The sequence below is a fragment of the Chlorocebus sabaeus genome, chromosome 6 (genome assembly GCF_047675955.1).
Source record: "Chlorocebus sabaeus isolate Y175 chromosome 6, mChlSab1.0.hap1, whole genome shotgun sequence".
Taxonomy (NCBI): domain Eukaryota; kingdom Metazoa; phylum Chordata; class Mammalia; order Primates; family Cercopithecidae; genus Chlorocebus; species Chlorocebus sabaeus.
Window position 1 is genome coordinate 7,927,120 of NC_132909.1, and position 16,933 is coordinate 7,944,052.

The window sequence follows — 16,933 nt, forward strand, 5'->3', positions numbered from 1 at the left end:
CCACTGCACTCCAGCCTGGGTGACAAGAGCAAGACTCTATCTCAAAAATTAAAAAATAAAAAAAGGGAACCCAGAGAGTCCTCTCATCCTCTTTCTGCCACGTGAGGATACAAGAAGAGAGCTCCACCAGAACCACATCTTGTTGGTGCTCTGATCTTGGATTTCCAGCCTCCAGAACTGTAAGAAATAAATTCTGTTGTTCATAAGCCACCCAGTCTATGGTGTTTTGTTATAGCACCTAAACTATTAATAAGACAGCTCCCCTCTCCTACTCTCTCTCTCTCCTCCTCTCTCCCTCCACATAGAAATATTTAGTCTTAATTAATTTAATCTCTATGAATTAATATTTAACTATATATAATATATCATATATTAATTTCACATTTGCTATATCTCCATGTATACTATTATAATGTCTTTTAGTTGAATCTCTATGATTAAATTTATATTTAATTCATCTACGTATATAGAGTGAGCTGAGATTGCACCACTGAGCTCCAGCCTGTGACACAGAGCGATACTCCATCTCTCTCTCTCTCTCTTTCTATATATATATATATACACACACACACATATACATACATAAATTATACGAGTGTGGTGGCACAGTAATCCCAGCTACTTGGTAGGCAGAGGCACAAAAATAGGCTGAACCTGGGAGGTAGAGCTTGCCATGACCCAGGATCGCACCACTGCCCTCCAGCCTGGGCGACAGAGCAAGACTCTGTCTGAAAACAAACAAGCAAACAAATAAACAAACAAAAAAACAATATGTAGGCCGGGTGCAGCGGCTCACGCCTATAATTCTAGCACTTTGGGAGGCCGAGGCGGGCAGATCGCCTGAGGTCAGGAGTTCGAGACCAGCCTGGCCAACATGATGAAACCCATCTCTACTAAAAATAAAAAATTAGCTGGACCTGGTGGCGCCTGCCTGTAGTCCCAGCTACTTGGGAGGTTGAGGCAGGAGAATCGCTTGAACCCGGGAGGCGGAGGTTGCAGTTAACCGAGATCACACCACTGCACTCCAGCCTGGGAGACAGTGTGACTCCGTCTCGGGAAAAAATAAATAAATAAATAAAATAAAACAATATGTGTTGGATGAATAAATGTAAAAGAGGGGTAGAGCAGAGGCTTTCTGTTTTTTCTTGACTCTCTCTCTAGGTTCTAGAACCATGCCTGGCACACAGTAGGTGCTCAGCAAACACGGACCTGTAACACCCTGATGCTCCCTGGGCCTCCTGACCGCGCCCTCGACTGGGAGGCGGGGCCCGCGGGGCCCTCTCTGTGACGTCACAAAGGCCTCGCCATGCTTCTGGCCTTGACCCTTCTGCTGCTGTCGGGCTTGGGCGCCCCCGGAGGCTGGGGCTGCCTGCAGTGCGACCCCTCGGTGCCGGAGGCCCTGAGTCACCTGCGCTCCACCCTCATCCCCAGTCGCTTCCAGTTGGAGCAGCTGCAGGCCCGCGCCAGGGCCGTCTTGATGGGCATGGAGGGGCCTTTCTTCCAGGACTACGCGCTGAACGCGTTTGTGGGGAGAGTGGGTGCGTGCTGGAAGTTGGGCAGCGGGGCTGGGCAAGGGATGCCGGAGACCACGCCCCCAAGAGGGGCCGGGGCCAGGCCTGGAGGGGGCGAGGTCACTTGACTCTCTGGGGGGCCCACTGGAGTGTCCTCTCCCTTCTCCCCCAGAGACAAATCAACTGGACCTTGTGGCGTCCTTTGTCAAGAACCAAACGCAGCACTTAATGGATAACTCTCTGAAAGGTAGGAGAGCCGAGGGAACGCCTGCTCCAGCACCCCTCTCCTTTCGGCCGGTCTGCATCACCTCCCTTGAATATAAAAATAAGAGCAAACACGCATGTAATGTAGCCTTTCTTTGTTTCTTTCTTTCTTTCTTTCTTTCTTTCTTTCTTTCTTTCTTTCTTTCTTTCTTTTTTTTTTAAGGCGCAGAGCCTCACTGTCGCTCCAGCTGGAGTGCAGTGGCGCCATCACAGCTCACTGCAGCCTCGACCTCCAGGGCTCCAGCGATCCTGTCGCCTCAGCCTCCCAAGTAGCTGGAACCACAGGCGTGTGCCACCACACCTGGCTAATTTTCTATTTTTTAATTTTTTGTAGAGATGGGGTCTCATTATGTTGCCCAGGCTGGTCTCAAACTCCTGGCCTCAATAAATCCTCCTACCTCAGCCTCCCAAAGTGCAGGGATTACAGGTGTGAGCCGCTGCACCTGATCATAATCCAAGACACTGTTTTTTTTTGTTTTTTTGTTTTTTTGTTTTTTTTTTTTAAGACAGTCTCGCCCTGTCTTCCAGGCTGGAGTGCAGTGCCACAATCTCTGCTCACTGCAGCTTCCGCCTGCCGGGTTCAAGCGATTTTCCTGCCTCAGCCTCCCAAGTAGCTGGGATTACAGGCACCCACCACCATGCCCGGCTAATTTTTCTATTTTTAGTAGAGACGGGGTTTCACCATGTTGGCCAGGCTGTTCTCAAACTTGTGACCTCAAGTGATCTGCCCGCCTTGGCCTCCCAAAAGTGCTGGAATTATAGGCGTGAGCCACCGTGCCAGCCAAACCAAGATACTCTTAACAGGCAGGATATTCCAAGGACATAGAGGTTACCTTCTGTAGGCCAGGCAAGAGCGAAAATTTTGTGTGTGTGTGGTGGGGGGGGCAGGGTGGGAATGTGCAGAGTTGGGACAACCCAGGCCTGCTCTGTTAATCCTTTATTGCCCAATAAAATATGTCAAATGGAGGGAAATACTAAGGAGGAAAAAAATAAAGCAAGGACCACGGAATGGCAAGTGCTGTGAGTAGGGGTGGGGATTGCAGCTTAAAGTAGGGCATCCAAGAAAGATGTCCCTGAAAAGGGAGCATGTGAGAAAAGACCTGAAGGGGAGAGGGAAGCAGCCATGACGGGGTCTGGGGGTAGAAGGGTGCAGGCAGAAAGAACAGCTGGTGGAATCCCTGAGATGGGACTAAGTTTGGCATATTCACAGAACATCCAAGAAGGCCAGAGTGCAGTGAGAAGGCAACATTGTCTCTGTGGAAGATGAGATCTTAGAGTTAAGGGGAGGGAATGGGTGTTTTGAATATTGAACAAACAGGATTTGTTGCCAGTCATGCTGAAAAATTGCACTGGGATATAAGAAAAAGAAAGGCGTCGGCCGGGCGCGGTGGCTCACACCTGTAATCCCAGCACTTTGGGAGGCCAAGGCAGGCGGATCACGAGGTCAGGAGATTGAGACCATCCTGGCTAACACGGTGAAACCCTGTCTCTACTAAAAAATACAAAAAATTAGCCGGGTGTGGTGGCGGGCACCTGTAGTCCCAGCTACTAGTGAGGCTGAGGCAGGAGAATGGCGTGAACCTGGGAGGCGGAGCTTGCAGTGAGCCGAGATCACACCACTGCACTCCAGCCTGGGCAACAGAGTGAGACTCCGTCTCAAAAAAAAAGAAAAAGAAAGGCGTCAGCCTGGCGCAGTGACTCAGGCCTATAATCCCAGCACTTTGGGAGGCTGAGGCAGGTGGATCACCTGAGGTCGGGAGTTCGAGACCAGCCTGACCAACATAGAGAAACCCCGTCTCTACTAAAAATACAAAATAAGCCGGCTGTGGTGGCACATTCCTGTAATCCCAGCTACTCAAGAGGTTGAGACAGAAGAATTGCTTGAACCCGGGAGGCAGAGGTTGTGGTGAGCTGAGATCGCCCCATTGCACTCCAGCCTGGGCAACAAGAGCAAAACTCTGTCTCACAAAAAAAAAAAAAAAAAAAAAAAAGAAGAAGAAAAGAAAACGAGAAAGTTGTCAAAGATAGCACCAATGATTCTGAATTGAGCAATTAGAATCGTGACATACCTATTTACTAAGATGGAGTAGACTGGGATGTTGGGAGTAGGTCTGGAGGAGAATAATGAGGGTTCAGTTTTGGACTTAGTGGGTTTGAGATGCCTGTTAGATATCCAATTGGAGATCTTGACCAGATAGCTAGGTATATAAATTCTACCTTCGGTGAGCCCTCTGGGCTAGTAATATAAATGTGGGGGGCATCTGTGTATAGAACAGCACCATCCAATAGAAATAGAATGTCAGCCACAAATAGGAGTCACATATGCAATTTTAAATTTAAATTTTAAATTTTCTGGTTGCGCGGTGGCTCACACCTGTAATCCCAGCACTTTGGGAGGCTGAGGCAGGTGGATCGCCTGAGGTCAGGAGTTCAAGACTAGCCTGGCCAACATGGTAAAACTCCATCTCTACAAAAAATACAAAAATTAGCCAGGTGTGGTGGTGGGTGCCTGTAATCCCAGCTACTCAGGAGGCTGAGGCAGGAGAATCACTTGAACCCAGAGGCAGAGTTTGCAGTGAGCAGAGATCACACCATTGCACTCCAGCCTGGGCAACAAGAGCAAAACTCCATCTCAGAAACAAAAATAAAATAAAATAAAATAAAAATTCTAGTAGCTGCATTTTTAAAAAGGTAAACAGAAACAGATGAAATTAATTTTGATAATATATTTTAGTTAATCTAATATATAAATTATCACCATTTCAACATGCAATCCACATAGGAATTATCAATATATTTTACAGGTGTTTTGCACAATATCTTTACAATCCAGTGTACATTTTATACCTACAGCACATCTCAATTCAGACTAGCCCATTTCAAGTGTTCAGTAGCCAGGTGTGGCTAGTGGCTACCACACTGGACAGTGCAAGGCTAGGTAATATATAAAGCCATATGGATTGAAATCATGAAGGAGTGAGTGTAGACACAAAAAAGAAGAGGCCAGGCACGGTGGCTCACGCCTGTAATCCCAGCACTTTGGGAGGCCGAGGTGGGAGGATCACCTGAGGTCAGGAGTTTGAAACCAGCCTGGCCAACATGGCGAAACCCCCATCTCTACTAAAAATACAAAAAATTAGCCAGGCGTGGTGGCACATGCCTGTAATCCCAGCTACTTGGGAGGCTGAGGCAGGAGAATCACTTGAACTTGGTAGGTGGAGGTTGTAGTGAGCCAAGATCACACCACTGCACTCCAGCCTGGGCAACAGAGTGAGACTCCGTTTCAAAAAAGAAAGAAGAGGAGAAGAGAGATGAAATCCACTTGCCAGATGAGGAAAGTGAGGCCAAGGAAGCGTGGCTTTGCCTAGGCCCCACAGTGAATCAGAATATAGATGCAGGATCTCCCCGCCATAGATTTGCCCAGGAGACCCTTAGTAATCCTGGTCTTGGTTACCCCTTATAAATGAAGAGGAGCTTCCTTAGCTCTTCTCCTGGAAGCTGCAGGTAGTGGGGTGGGCTTTCTGGGTGCCTCCCACCCCACAGAGATCTCTTCCTCTCCTCAGATGAGCCTTTGCTGGAAGAGCTGGTGACCCTCAGGGCGAATGTGATCAAGGAACTCAAGAAAGTTTTAATTTCACATCAATTAAAAGGTGCAGCATCTCTCTCCACCAATTCCCTCTCCCCTTCTCCCTTGATCTCTTGATCCACTTTTACCACTTTTTCTCCCAAACCAAACTCCTTCTTCACCTCTCCTATAACTCAGCCTTCTTCATCTCTCCCCAATCTTCCCTTCTGTCCTTTCCCAGCCTCACCCCTTACCTGCTCTCCTGATCCCTCGCCAATTAAATTATCAAGTTACCATCCCAATTTAACTCACCTCAGCAATTTTCTCTTGCAGCCTGCAACCCCAAACTTTGCCGTGAGTTCTGGATCGTCTATCTCTCCCTTCTGTACCCTCCTAACCCCCTTCGCCCTGTCTCCCCACATCAAGCCTGGCTACCACTCCTTACTCCATTTGGCAGTTCCCTTACCCCAAAGCCATGGAACCTAGGGAGATTTGCTTTTTAAAGGTTTATGAAAATAACGACTATCTGCAAAACAAAACATTTTGAAGGTATGTAAGTCACAATAAGATAGGCTATGCTGTATTAACAAATAAACCCTCATATCTCAGTGGTTTAATACAACAAAGGTTTATTTTTCTTTCACCCAAATTCACTGAGAGTTGAGCAGCAGTCCAGGTGGTGACTCAGGGATCCAGGCTATACACACATGGCAGCTTCTAAGCATGCTTCAAACGGAAAAGCAATAGAAATCACACTGAGAGTTTTATAGCCAAGCCTGGAAGAGACACACATGATCCTGCTGACTTTCCATTGTCCAGGACTAGGTCACAAGGTCACAATTTACTGAAAGGCACCCTGGGAAATGTAGTCCTCCTGTATGCACCAGTAGAGGAGGACACAGTGTGCCCAAAGAGGGGACATCTCACCAGTGTCTGCAAAGGGGGCTCCAAATTAGAAAAAGAAAAGTGCAAACTCAGAATTTACAAATGTTTAATTAAATGTCCACAAACAGACTGCTGAATCTACTGGATGACTGCAACTGAATTGAACTCTTCAATGATTATATAACAATTATTTTTTATGTGAATTGTCAGTGCATTTTGCTCAGTTCCTCTGCTGGGCAGTGGAATCTCTGAAATTTAGGAGAGCCAAGGGACCCCATCTCCTCTTTCTCCTTCTTCCTTCCCACCCTTGCCGGTCCTCTGATACCTGCCCTTGTCTTACTTCTCCCTTTCCCCTTGCCTAGGCTGGCTAAAAGAAGAGGTGTGGGACTGTTTACATTGCCAGAGGATCAAACCCCAGTGTATCCACAAAAAGTACTGCTTTGGTAAGCTTCTGGGGGTGGGGGAAGACATGGGACAAGCATGCAAGAGATTAAGACAGCCATGACCCACTAGATATGGGTTTCGAGGCTCCCACATGCAGCCTCGAATCCTGCCCTAACCATTTGCTTAGAGTGTGGCCCAGAAGTTGCTTCTGTGTTCTGAAATTCACTTTCCTCCATCTGGTAAATGGAAAGACTCCCTGGAACTTTAGAATGCCCCTAAAAAACATACTTTTTTTTTTTTTTTTTTGAGACAGAGTTTTGCTCTTGTTGACAGGCTGGAGTGCAATGGTGCGATCTTGGCTCACCGCAACCTCCGCCTCCTAGGTTCAAGCAATTCTCCTGCCTTAGCCTCCCGAGTAGCTGGGATTACAGGCATGTGCCACCACGCCCAGCTAATTTTGTATTTTTAGTAGAGACGGAGTTTCTCCATGTTGAGGCTGGTCTTGAACTCCTGACCTCAGGTGATCTGCCTGCCTCAGCCTCCCAAAGTGCTGAGATTACAGGCGTGAGCCACTGCGCCCAACCTTTTTTTTTTTTTGAGATGAAGTCTCACTCTGTCACCCAGGCTGGAGTGCAGTGGCGCAATCTCGGCTCACTGCAAGCTCCGCCTCCTGGGTTCACATCATTCTCCTGCCTCAGCCTCCCGAGTAGCTGGGACTACAGGTGCCCGCCACCACACCCGACTAATTTTTTGTATTTTTAGTAGAGACGGGGTTTCACCGTGTTAGCCAGTATGGTCTCAATCTCCTGACCTTGTGATCCACCTGCCTTGGCCTCCCAAAGTACTGGAATTACAGGTGTGAGCCACTGCACATGGCCTTTTTTTTTTTTTTTTTTTTTTTTTTGAGATGGAGTCTCACCCAGGCTGGAGTGCATTGGCATGATCTCGGCTCACTGCAACCTCTGCCTCCTAGCTTCAAGTGATTCCCCTGCCTCAGCCTCCCAAATAGCTGGGACTACAAGTATGCACCACCATACCCGGTTAATTTTTGTATTTTTAGTAGAGATGGGGTTTCACCATGTTGACCAGCCTGGTCTCAAACTCCTGACCTCAGGTGATCCACTCAGCCTCCCAAAGTGCCATGATTACAGGCATGAGCCACCATGCCCAGCCTAAAAACATATATTCTCATAACAGAAAGAATAGTACAAAGAGGCAGGACACGCAGTGGCTCACACCTGTAATCCCAGCACTTTGGGAGGCCGAGGCAGGCAGATCACAAGGTCAGGAGTTCGTGACCAGCCTGGCCAACATAGTGAAACCCCGTCTCTACAAAAATAACAAAAAATTACCCTGGCATGGTGGCGGGCATCTGTAATTCCAGCTACTCAGGAGGCTGAGGCAGGAGAATTGCTTGAATCTAGGAGGTGGAGGCTGCAGTGAGCCAAGATCGCACCATTGCACTCCAGCTTGGGTGACAATGCGAGACTCCATCTCAAAAAAAAAAAAAAAAAAAAAAAATGGTACAATGAATCCACATATATCTATCCAGGTTGAATAGTCATGCTGGATCTTTTCACATGCTGCTCCCTCTCTCTGTCACACTGTTCCAATCACTTCTTTACTTAATTCAGGTCTCAAAGGTCACTTCCTCAGACAGGCCTCTCTGATCATAATCTCAAAAGTAGCACGTACTATCAAATTATGTTAACAATGAACATTCTTCCATATTTATTTCACCTACTTTATTCTTTGCCATAGTATCTTAAAAGAAATCACAGACACCATGCCCCATACATAGAATGTGCCTCTAAAAATAAAGACATTTTCCTAAGCAGCCACAATGTCGTTCCCACACCCACCAAACCGAGCAATGATTCCTCAATGTCAAATAATTCCAGGTCCCACTGTCAACTTTCCTAATTGTCCCTAGAATATTTTTCACAGTTGATTTGTTCAAACCAAGGTCCAATGAAAGGACTTCTTATATCATTCAATTGTTCGGTTTTTCACTTCTTTTTTTTTTTTTTTTCCACTTCTTTTTAAAATCTAGAACAGTTTTGTTCTGTTTTGTTTTTAGACTGGGTCTTGCCATGTTGGCCAGGCTGGTCTCAAACTCCTGGGCTGAAGTGATTCACCCACCTCGGCCTCCCAAAGTGCTGGGATTACAGGCATGAGCCACTGCACCCGACCTAGAACAGTTTCTCTTATCAGTTTTTTTTTTTTTTGCCTCCATGACATTGGCATTGAAAAAGAAGGGAGTGTGTGCTGTAGAGTGTCCCGCTTTTGGATTTGCTTGTTTGCTTCCTTTGGCTGGTACTTGGTGACAACAAATAGTTTGAGCACCCTACGATGTCCCAAACTGAGGAACAGTGGAATGGGAGACATGTAGTTCCTGCCCTCATGAAGCCCACATTTCAATGGGGCCAGAGGTTAGACTAGGGTTTCGCAACCTCAGCACTGTTGAGATATGGAGCTGGATCATTCTTTGTTAGGGACGCCGCCCTGGTTATTGTAGGATGCTTAGCAGCATCCCTAGCTTCGATCCACGAGATGCCAGTAGCATCTCCCTCCCCATTATGACAATCAGAAATGTCCCTAGACATTTCCAAATGTCCCCTGAGCGACAAAATTATCCCTGATTGAGAACCACTGGGTTAGATGGTAATTACATGAACAGATAAACAGGCTGGATTCAGGTGGCAACAGTGTTCTAATGAAAACAGAATGGTTTGGTAAATAGTGCCTCGGGGGAGGCTGCTACTTTAGAAAGGAGAGATGTAGGCCGGGCGCGGTGGCTCACGCCTGTAATCCCAGTACTTTGGGAAGCCGAGGCAGGTGAATCACGAGGTCAGGAGATCGAGACCATCCTGGCTAACATGGTGAAACCCCATCTCTTCTAAAAATACAAAAAAACTAGGCGTGGTGGCGGGCACCTGTAGTCCCAGCTACTCAGGAGGCTGAGGCGGGAGAATGGCGTGAACCTGGGAGGCAGAGCTTGCAGTGAGCCGAGATCGCACCACTGCACTCCAGCCTGGGAGACAGAGCGAGACTCCATCTCAAAAAAAAAAAAGTACAGATGTAGGGCCCCTCTAAAGAGGTGACTTTTGAAAGCTGAAGGAAGTCAGTGAGTGACAGGAACAGTGTCAATGACAGAGGGAACAGCACATGCAAAGATCTAACATGATTAAGCAACAAGTAGGAGAAAGCCAGTGTGGCCAGAGCCCAGTGAATGAAAGAGAATAGTAGGGTGGCAATGGCCAGGTCACGTGGGAACCAGATGGTGCAGGGCTTGCTAGAGAGCACGGTGAGAACTTGAGCTTTTATTCTGAGATGGGGGGCCATAGAGTAGCAGGAAGACTCTGAGCAGAGGGAGCCAATTTAGGTTTTTTTTTTTTTTTGAGACGGAGTCTTGCTCTGTCGCCCGGGCTGGAGTGCAGTGACCGGATCTCGGCTCACTGCAAGCTCCGCCTCCCGGGTTCACGCCATTCTCCTGCCTCAGCCTCCCGAGTAGCTGGGACTACAGGCGCCGGCCACCTCGCCCGGCTAGTTTTTTGTATTTTTTAGTAGAGACGGGGTTTCAGCGTGTTAGCCAGGATGGTCTCAATCTCCTGACCTCGTGATCCGCCCGTCTCGGCCTCCCAAAGTGCTGGGATTACAGGCTTGAGCCACCGCGCCCGGCCGCCAATTTAGGTTTTAACAGCGCCTCCCGGAGGCCATATGAGGAACTGTGGGAGGAGGAGTCAAGGGAGCCCCCTAAAAGAAGCCTTGGGCTGGAGCTGGACCCGCTTGGTAGCCATGGAGGTAGATTGGATTCTGCCTACACTTTGAAGGTCAAGCCAAGAGGCTTTGCTGATAGAAGGAAAGAGTTGGTGGTGGGTGGTAAGTGGAAGATGCAGAAAGCAACTCCCAAGGCCACCTTCAGGGTCAACAGCTAAGATGTAGCAACTAAGACTTTTATCTTGTGAAACTGTTCGCATTTTGTACCTCCCTCTCATGTGCATAGTGTCTCTGGGTTTTTTTGTTTGTTTTGTTTTTGTTTTCTGAGACAGGGTCTTGGTTCATCCCCCAGGCTGGGGTGCAGTGACACAGTCGTGGCTCACTGCAGCCTCAACCTCCTGTGTTCCAGCAATCCTCCCACCTCAGCCTCCTGAGTTGCTAGGACTGCAGGCACGTGCCACCATACCTAGCTAATTTTTTCTTTTTTTGTCGAGATAGGATCTCACAGCCCATGGTGACTTGAACCCCTGGGCTCAAGTGATCCTCCTGCCTCAGCCTCCCAAAGTACTGGGATTATAGGCGCGAGCTCACCATGCCTGGCCATTGTATCTGTACCTTTTGGTTGTGAGTCGAACTTCCCAAGTCGTCCTCACCCCACCCCATCCCATCAAATGAAATGCTTTTAGAACTAGCCTCTCACTGTAGCTATGATAACTGTGATATGCAGGCTGGACTCTTAACTCCATGAGGCCAGTTTGCCAGCTTGGTTCCCAGCTGTATCCCAAGTGCCTACAATGGTGCCTGAGACACAGCATTAGAGGAATGGATAAGTGGAGAGTCAGATCCCAGCAGAGGGCAGGGAACAAATAGGAAGAGCGCCCCACCCCCACCCCGCTCCAGGCTGCTGAATGAACAGGTGGGGTGGGTACGAGGCTAAGGAGGGGTGGTGACTTGGAGGTCGGGGCTGTTTCCCTACCCGCCCCAGTCGACCGGCAACCCCGCGTGGCCCTGCAGTACCAGATGGACAACAAATATCTGAGGAACCAGGCGCTGTTGGGCATCTTCATTTCTGTGTCTCTGGCTGTCTTTATGTTCATGGTCATCGTGGTCTCGTGAGTCATTCTTGCTCCCTCCTCAGTCCCCCGTGGGACCCCGTGGGCCCCTCGAAAATGGCAACTCCCTGGATGGGTCACTGTGTACTTTGGGAATCTCCTCTTCAGTCACTTTAGTCTCTATCTTTTTCTCTCTCTGTCTCTCTCCTCCCTCTTCTCCCTCCCGCCCCCACCCCCGTACCTTTCTCTCATCTGTATTTCTGTCTGTCTGTCTTTCTCATTTCCCCTTTCCTCCACCTCTGGGTCACATTACAACCTTCCCGGGTCCTCAGCACTTTTGCCTTTGTGGGCCTCTTCTTACACTAAAAACAAACCAAAAACAAAAAACACCCTAAAAGTTATGTTTTGTGGATTCCTCGGTAGAAAGACAAGTATCATCCAAGTTGGATTAGTTATGTTCTATTCGTCATCATAATTACTGTTACATTCATTTATCTTCTTCTGGCTTTCAAAGATAACTACAGTGAAAACATTTCCATGGACCCCAGGCCCTGTGCCTAGGAAGGAAGTGGCTCTCATCCTCTCCCCCTCTAAGTTTATGTCCCTGTCTCTTTCTACTTGTGCCCCCCCAGCCCCTTCTCCGGCCCCTGTCTTCCCCTCTCTGTCTCAATTTCTCTCTCTCTCTGCCTCCTCCAAGTGTCCCATTAATCTCCTTTCCCTAATGCCTCAGTTTCTTCATCTGCAAAAAGAGAGTAATGCCACCACCTCCCACTGGGGGGTGTGATGAGCAGTGAATCAGTGAATGCTCTTTTTTTCTTTTTCTTCTTTTTTTTTTTTTTTCTTGAAACGGAGTTTTGCTCTGTGGCCCAGGCTAGAGGGCAGTGGCGTGATCTTGCGACCTTGGCTCACTGCAACCTCCGCCTCCCAGGTTCAAGCGATTCTCCTGCCTCAGCCTCCTGAGTAGCTGGGACTACAGGTGCCCGCCGCCACACCTGGCTAATTTTTGAATTTTCAGTAGAGATGGGGTTTTGCTACGTTGGCCAGGCTGGTCTCAAACTCCTGTCCTCAGGTGATCCATCTGCTTCGTCCTCCCAAAGTGCTGGGATTACAGTCATGAGCCACCGTGCCCGGCCAGTGAACGCTCTTAATAACACTTAGCGCATGGGGAGTGCTCCCTGCAGGCCAGCTCTCACTGTGAACTTGCTCAGCCTCTCTTCCAACTCTCTCTCCTCATTTCTCTGTCTCCCTGTGTATTCATTTCTTATTGCTGCTGTAACATCACCACAAACTGGGTGACTTAAAGCAAAAGAAATGTATTCCCTGGGTTCTGAAAGCAGAAGTCTGAAATCAAGGGGTTGGCAAAGTTGGTTCCTTCCGGAGCCTCTGAGAGCGAATCCACCTCATGCCTGTGTCCTAGCTGCTGGTGGCGGCTGGCATTCCTTGGCTCCCTTCTAATCCCTGCCTCTGTCTTCACATGGCTTTGTTTCCTGTGTGTCCGTCTCAAATCTCCCTCTCCTTTCTCTTCTAAGGGCACCTGTCTTTAGATGTAGGGCCCATCCTAAATCTCATGTCACCTTAACTTAATTACATCTGCAAAGACTGTGTTTCCAATTAAGGTCACATTCCCAGATACTAGGAGTTGGGACTTGGATATATCTTTGGGGTGGGTGACACAGCGTAGCCCACTATACCTGCTTCCACTATACCCTGTCTCTACCTTCTCTCTCTCCATTTCTGCCTGTGTCTCCTCTTGTCTTTTTAGACTCTTTCTGTTCCCACATTTTACTGTCACCCCTGGTCCCAACTTTTCTCTCCTCTCTCCTCACCAACTCCGATTGGCAGAGAACCCTGAAAATCTGCCCAGATACCCATGACATCAGTGGATGAGCCAAATCAGGCCAAAGATTGGAGGGAAGTTATGGGAGGGAAGTTATGGGTCCTTTGATCTGGAGGAGCCTGAAATTCTCATTCTAATCTACAGGCTTTTTCTCTCTGACCAGGGCTTGTACATACAGACAAAACCGAAAACTCCTGCTGCAGTAGGACGGTGGTTTGGGGGTAAGGAGAAAGGAAAATTAATAAAATTGGTGACAAATCCATCAATGTCTCTGTCCGTTTCCTGGGGACCCTCCCCCTAGTTGGTGTGCAGCTCTGTTTCTCTACCTGACTGGATGCTCCTCAAAAGCTGGGACCAGATCCCACTCATCTGTAGACACCCATTATCCTAATACAAGGTAGAAGTGACTTGGACCTTCAAAAAGGATGGACAGCATATTGTAAGGGTTTGAAGGGACAATCATTTCTCCTCTGGGAAGGAAATGCATCTGAAAGGACATGACTCAGTGCAACCCTCGAGGATGGTTAAACAGGAAGAGCGGTGGTCAATGTGGAAGGCACAGGTTTTCTTCTCTATCTGAACTACAATTCTTCACCCTCTGTGCACCTGAATACTAGATTCGGATACTTTTTTTTTTTTTTTTTTTTTTTTGGAGACGGAGTCCTGCTCTGTCGCCCAGGTTGGAGTGCAGTGGCATGATCTCGGCTCACTGCAACCTCTGCCTCCCGGTTTCAAGCTATTCTCCTGCCTCAGCCTCCGGAGTAGCTGGAATTACAGGCATGCGCCACCATGCCCAGCTAATTTTTGTATTTTTAGTAGAGACGGTGGTTTCACCATGTTGGCCAGGCTGGTCTCGAACTCCTGACCTCAAGTTGTCCGCCCGCCTGGGCCTCTCAAAATGCTGGGATTACAGGCAAGAGCTACCGCGCCCTGTTCCAGCCATCGGTTGCCAAGATACCATTTTAGCACATACGCAGTACGTGCGCCTTGAATGAGCAGGTTTGAAGAGGTAGAGCGCGGGCGTCAACCTCTGAAATTGATCTGGCTGCAACCGGAAGGACTCTGGGAATGGTAGTTTACGGACTCAGCCTGCGCAGGAGCACTGTCCTACACGGCATTGGCTATTACTCCGCGTTGAAAGTCCGCGGGAACTAGGCCCTAATGTCTGGGCCTCGCTATATCTGAGAACTGCACCCTCCTCTTTTTCTCGACTCCGCGCCTCCGCAGGGAGCCGGCTCAGTCTCCTGCGGACGTGGCCGGGCGACGGAACGCTGGTTGCCATGACGACTCTCTTCCTGGTGCGCGCTACGTCACCGTCATCTGTGCGCTGGCCGGGGACGTGGCTACCGCAGATGCATCAGAGGTTCTTGACTTCACGCGCACCTCTGAACTGGTAGCCGGACTGCAGCACCTGGGAAAAACTCAAGTTTGAGGGTCGCAAACTAGTGGTCCCAAAATGCTTTTTGCTTGGCCGGTGGTGAGCAGTGTTACGGGTTTGTTTTAACGTCTTCATGCTGCAGGTCCAGACATTTCCTCAAATTCCTGGAAATTTCCTGGGAGAAGTGCGGAATAAACAGATAATTAAGACTTACATAAATTAGTGTGATGAGACTGGAGCGAGAAAGACGGACAGTTACAAAGAATTACAACACGGCGGTTAGCACATAGCCCTATAGGATCTAAGATACTGGAATGTTCCTGTGCGAACCCAAGAGAGCGAGTTGCCAGCTCTGGCTGAGCTCAGTGGAAATCAGAGAAAGTTTACTGCAGGAGAGGCTGTAAGAACTTGTTCTTGTAAGAAAAGTAGGTGTTTTCCGAAAGCAGTCGTGGGAAAAAGTGGAAGGAAGAGCAAATAGTCACAGTTGGGGCTGGGCGCGGTGGCTCACGCCTGTAATCCCAGCACTTTGGGAGGCCGAAGTGGGCAGATCACCAGGTCAAGAGATCAAGACCATCCTGGCCAACACGGTGAAACCCCGTCTCCAGTAAAAATACAAAAGTTAGCAGGGCGTGTTGGTGAATCCCCGTCTCTAGTAAAAATACAAAAGCAGGGCGTGGTGGCGCGCGTCTATGGAGGCTGAGGCAGGAAAATCGCTTGAACTCGGGAGGCGGAGGTTTCAGTGAGCCGAGATCGTGCCACTGCACTCCGGCTTGGCGATAGAGTGAGACTCCGTCTTGAGCCACCGTGCCTGGCCTAACGTGTTTTTAATAATAGCAAACACTTACACGGTGTTTTCTATCTGTCATATACTGTTCTAATGGCTTTACTTCTATCTACCTATTCAAATCTCATAACCTGATAAAGAGGGTACTTATTATTGCCCCATGTACAATGAGGAAACTGAGGCACAGAGCAGTTAATGACTTGCAAAGCTCTGATAATAACTTGTATTTAATATCAAATTTCAGCTTCATCAAAGCCTTTGGAGACAGTTGTATCCGCCAGGATAAGTAGTTATGCTTCAGTAACACCCCCACAACCTCCTTCATGGTTTATAGTGATGAAGGCTTACTCCTTGTTCATGTGTGTTCCGTATAAGGACTATCTATGCAAAATAACCCCCAAATGTGGAAGGATCCAATAAACCAAAAAAGAGGGAGACAAACCCAGTTCGTTGGTAAGGGGTGATTTATTTGGGGAACTTACAAAGGGAAGCATGGGGTCTGGGGTGGCAGCAGGACAGATCTATCTCCACACAGTTACTCCCTAATCCCAAGGCTTATCTCACATACGGAAGGGGAATACTTGCTTTGGCAAGACAATGGTTAAGACAACCCTCCAGAACAGGCAAGAATGCTGTTTGTGTCATAGCCTATAATTTGTGTGAAAACATCAGGGTTGACATGTTCTTACACTAGAGACAGTAAGTAAAGTAGAAATCAGAAGGCATTCCCAGGACTAGGATTAATCAGAAGTCAACAAGGCGGATTACCATCCAAGATGGAGTCACCTTTGTCTCCACAATGTGACATGCCTATTATAGATTAGCTGAGGCTCTGCTCCATGCCACCCTGACTCTAGAGCCTCAGCTGACAGTACAACCTGTGCTTGGAGCATTTGGTTATCAGGATGCAAGGAAAAAGGAGCAAACTTGGCAGCAGTAAAATGAAGTGGTTGCAAATATGGGCTGGACCTGGATTCAAATCCTGCCTCCATCCTCAACTAGCTCTGGGAGCTTGGGGGGATGACATAAATCCTCTATCTCAGTGTCCTTGTCTGTAAAATAGGGAGAGCAATGCCTTCTTCATAGGGTGGTGGTGCCAGCTCAACTAGTAAAGCTCACAACGTGTTGTTAATAAGTAACACCTACTATTATTTCATTTCGGCAATGGGCCATCTAGCTTTTGCTCATGAGCACATATATGGTTTACACTTTTTTTTTTTCTTTTTTTTTTTTTTGAGACAGGGTCTTGGTCTCTTGCCTAGGCTGGTACCATCACAGCTCACTGCAGCCTTGCCCTCCTGTGTTCAATTGATCCTCCTACCTCAGCCTCCTGAGTAGCTGGGTCTACAGGTGCTCACCACTATGCTTGGCTAGCTTTTGTATTTTCTGTAGAGATGGGGGTATCACTATGTTGCCCAGGCTGGTCTCAAACTTCTGAGTGCAAGTGATTCTCCCTCTTTAGCTTCCCTCTTTGAAATCCCAAAGTGCTGGGATTTCAGGTGTGAACCACTGCACCCAGCCTGGCAATTCTTTTAGTGTTTTATGATAAAGCC

The 16,933-nt window shown here is 48.2% G+C and overlaps 1 protein-coding gene across 1 annotated transcript; it reads left to right on the forward strand.

Annotated features, from left to right (window-relative positions):
• Positions 1-1,306: 1,306 nt before the first annotated feature.
• On the forward strand, positions 1,307-16,600 carry IZUMO2 (IZUMO family member 2). Its single transcript, XM_073016160.1, has 6 exons — positions 1,307-1,538; positions 1,684-1,758; positions 5,339-5,425; positions 6,588-6,668; positions 11,315-11,443; positions 12,230-16,600. Exons 1-6 carry the CDS (start codon positions 1,307-1,309, stop codon positions 12,343-12,345), a joined length of 720 nt encoding a protein of 239 aa, XP_072872261.1. The 3' UTR covers positions 12,346-16,600.
• The last annotated feature ends 333 nt before the right edge of the window (positions 16,601-16,933 follow it).

Excerpts from the sequence above, each read along its gene's own strand:
- IZUMO2 (XM_073016160.1), top strand. The coding sequence starts at position 1,307 with ATGCTTCTGGCCTTGACCCTTCTGCTGCTGTCGGGCTTGGGCGCCCCC. Across the intron at positions 1,539-1,683 it reads CGCGTTTGTGGGGAGAGTGG|AGACAAATCAACTGGACCTT; the intron begins GTGCGTGCTGGA and ends CTTCTCCCCCAG. Across the intron at positions 6,669-11,314 it reads CCACAAAAAGTACTGCTTTG|TCGACCGGCAACCCCGCGTG; the intron begins GTAAGCTTCTGG and ends TACCCGCCCCAG.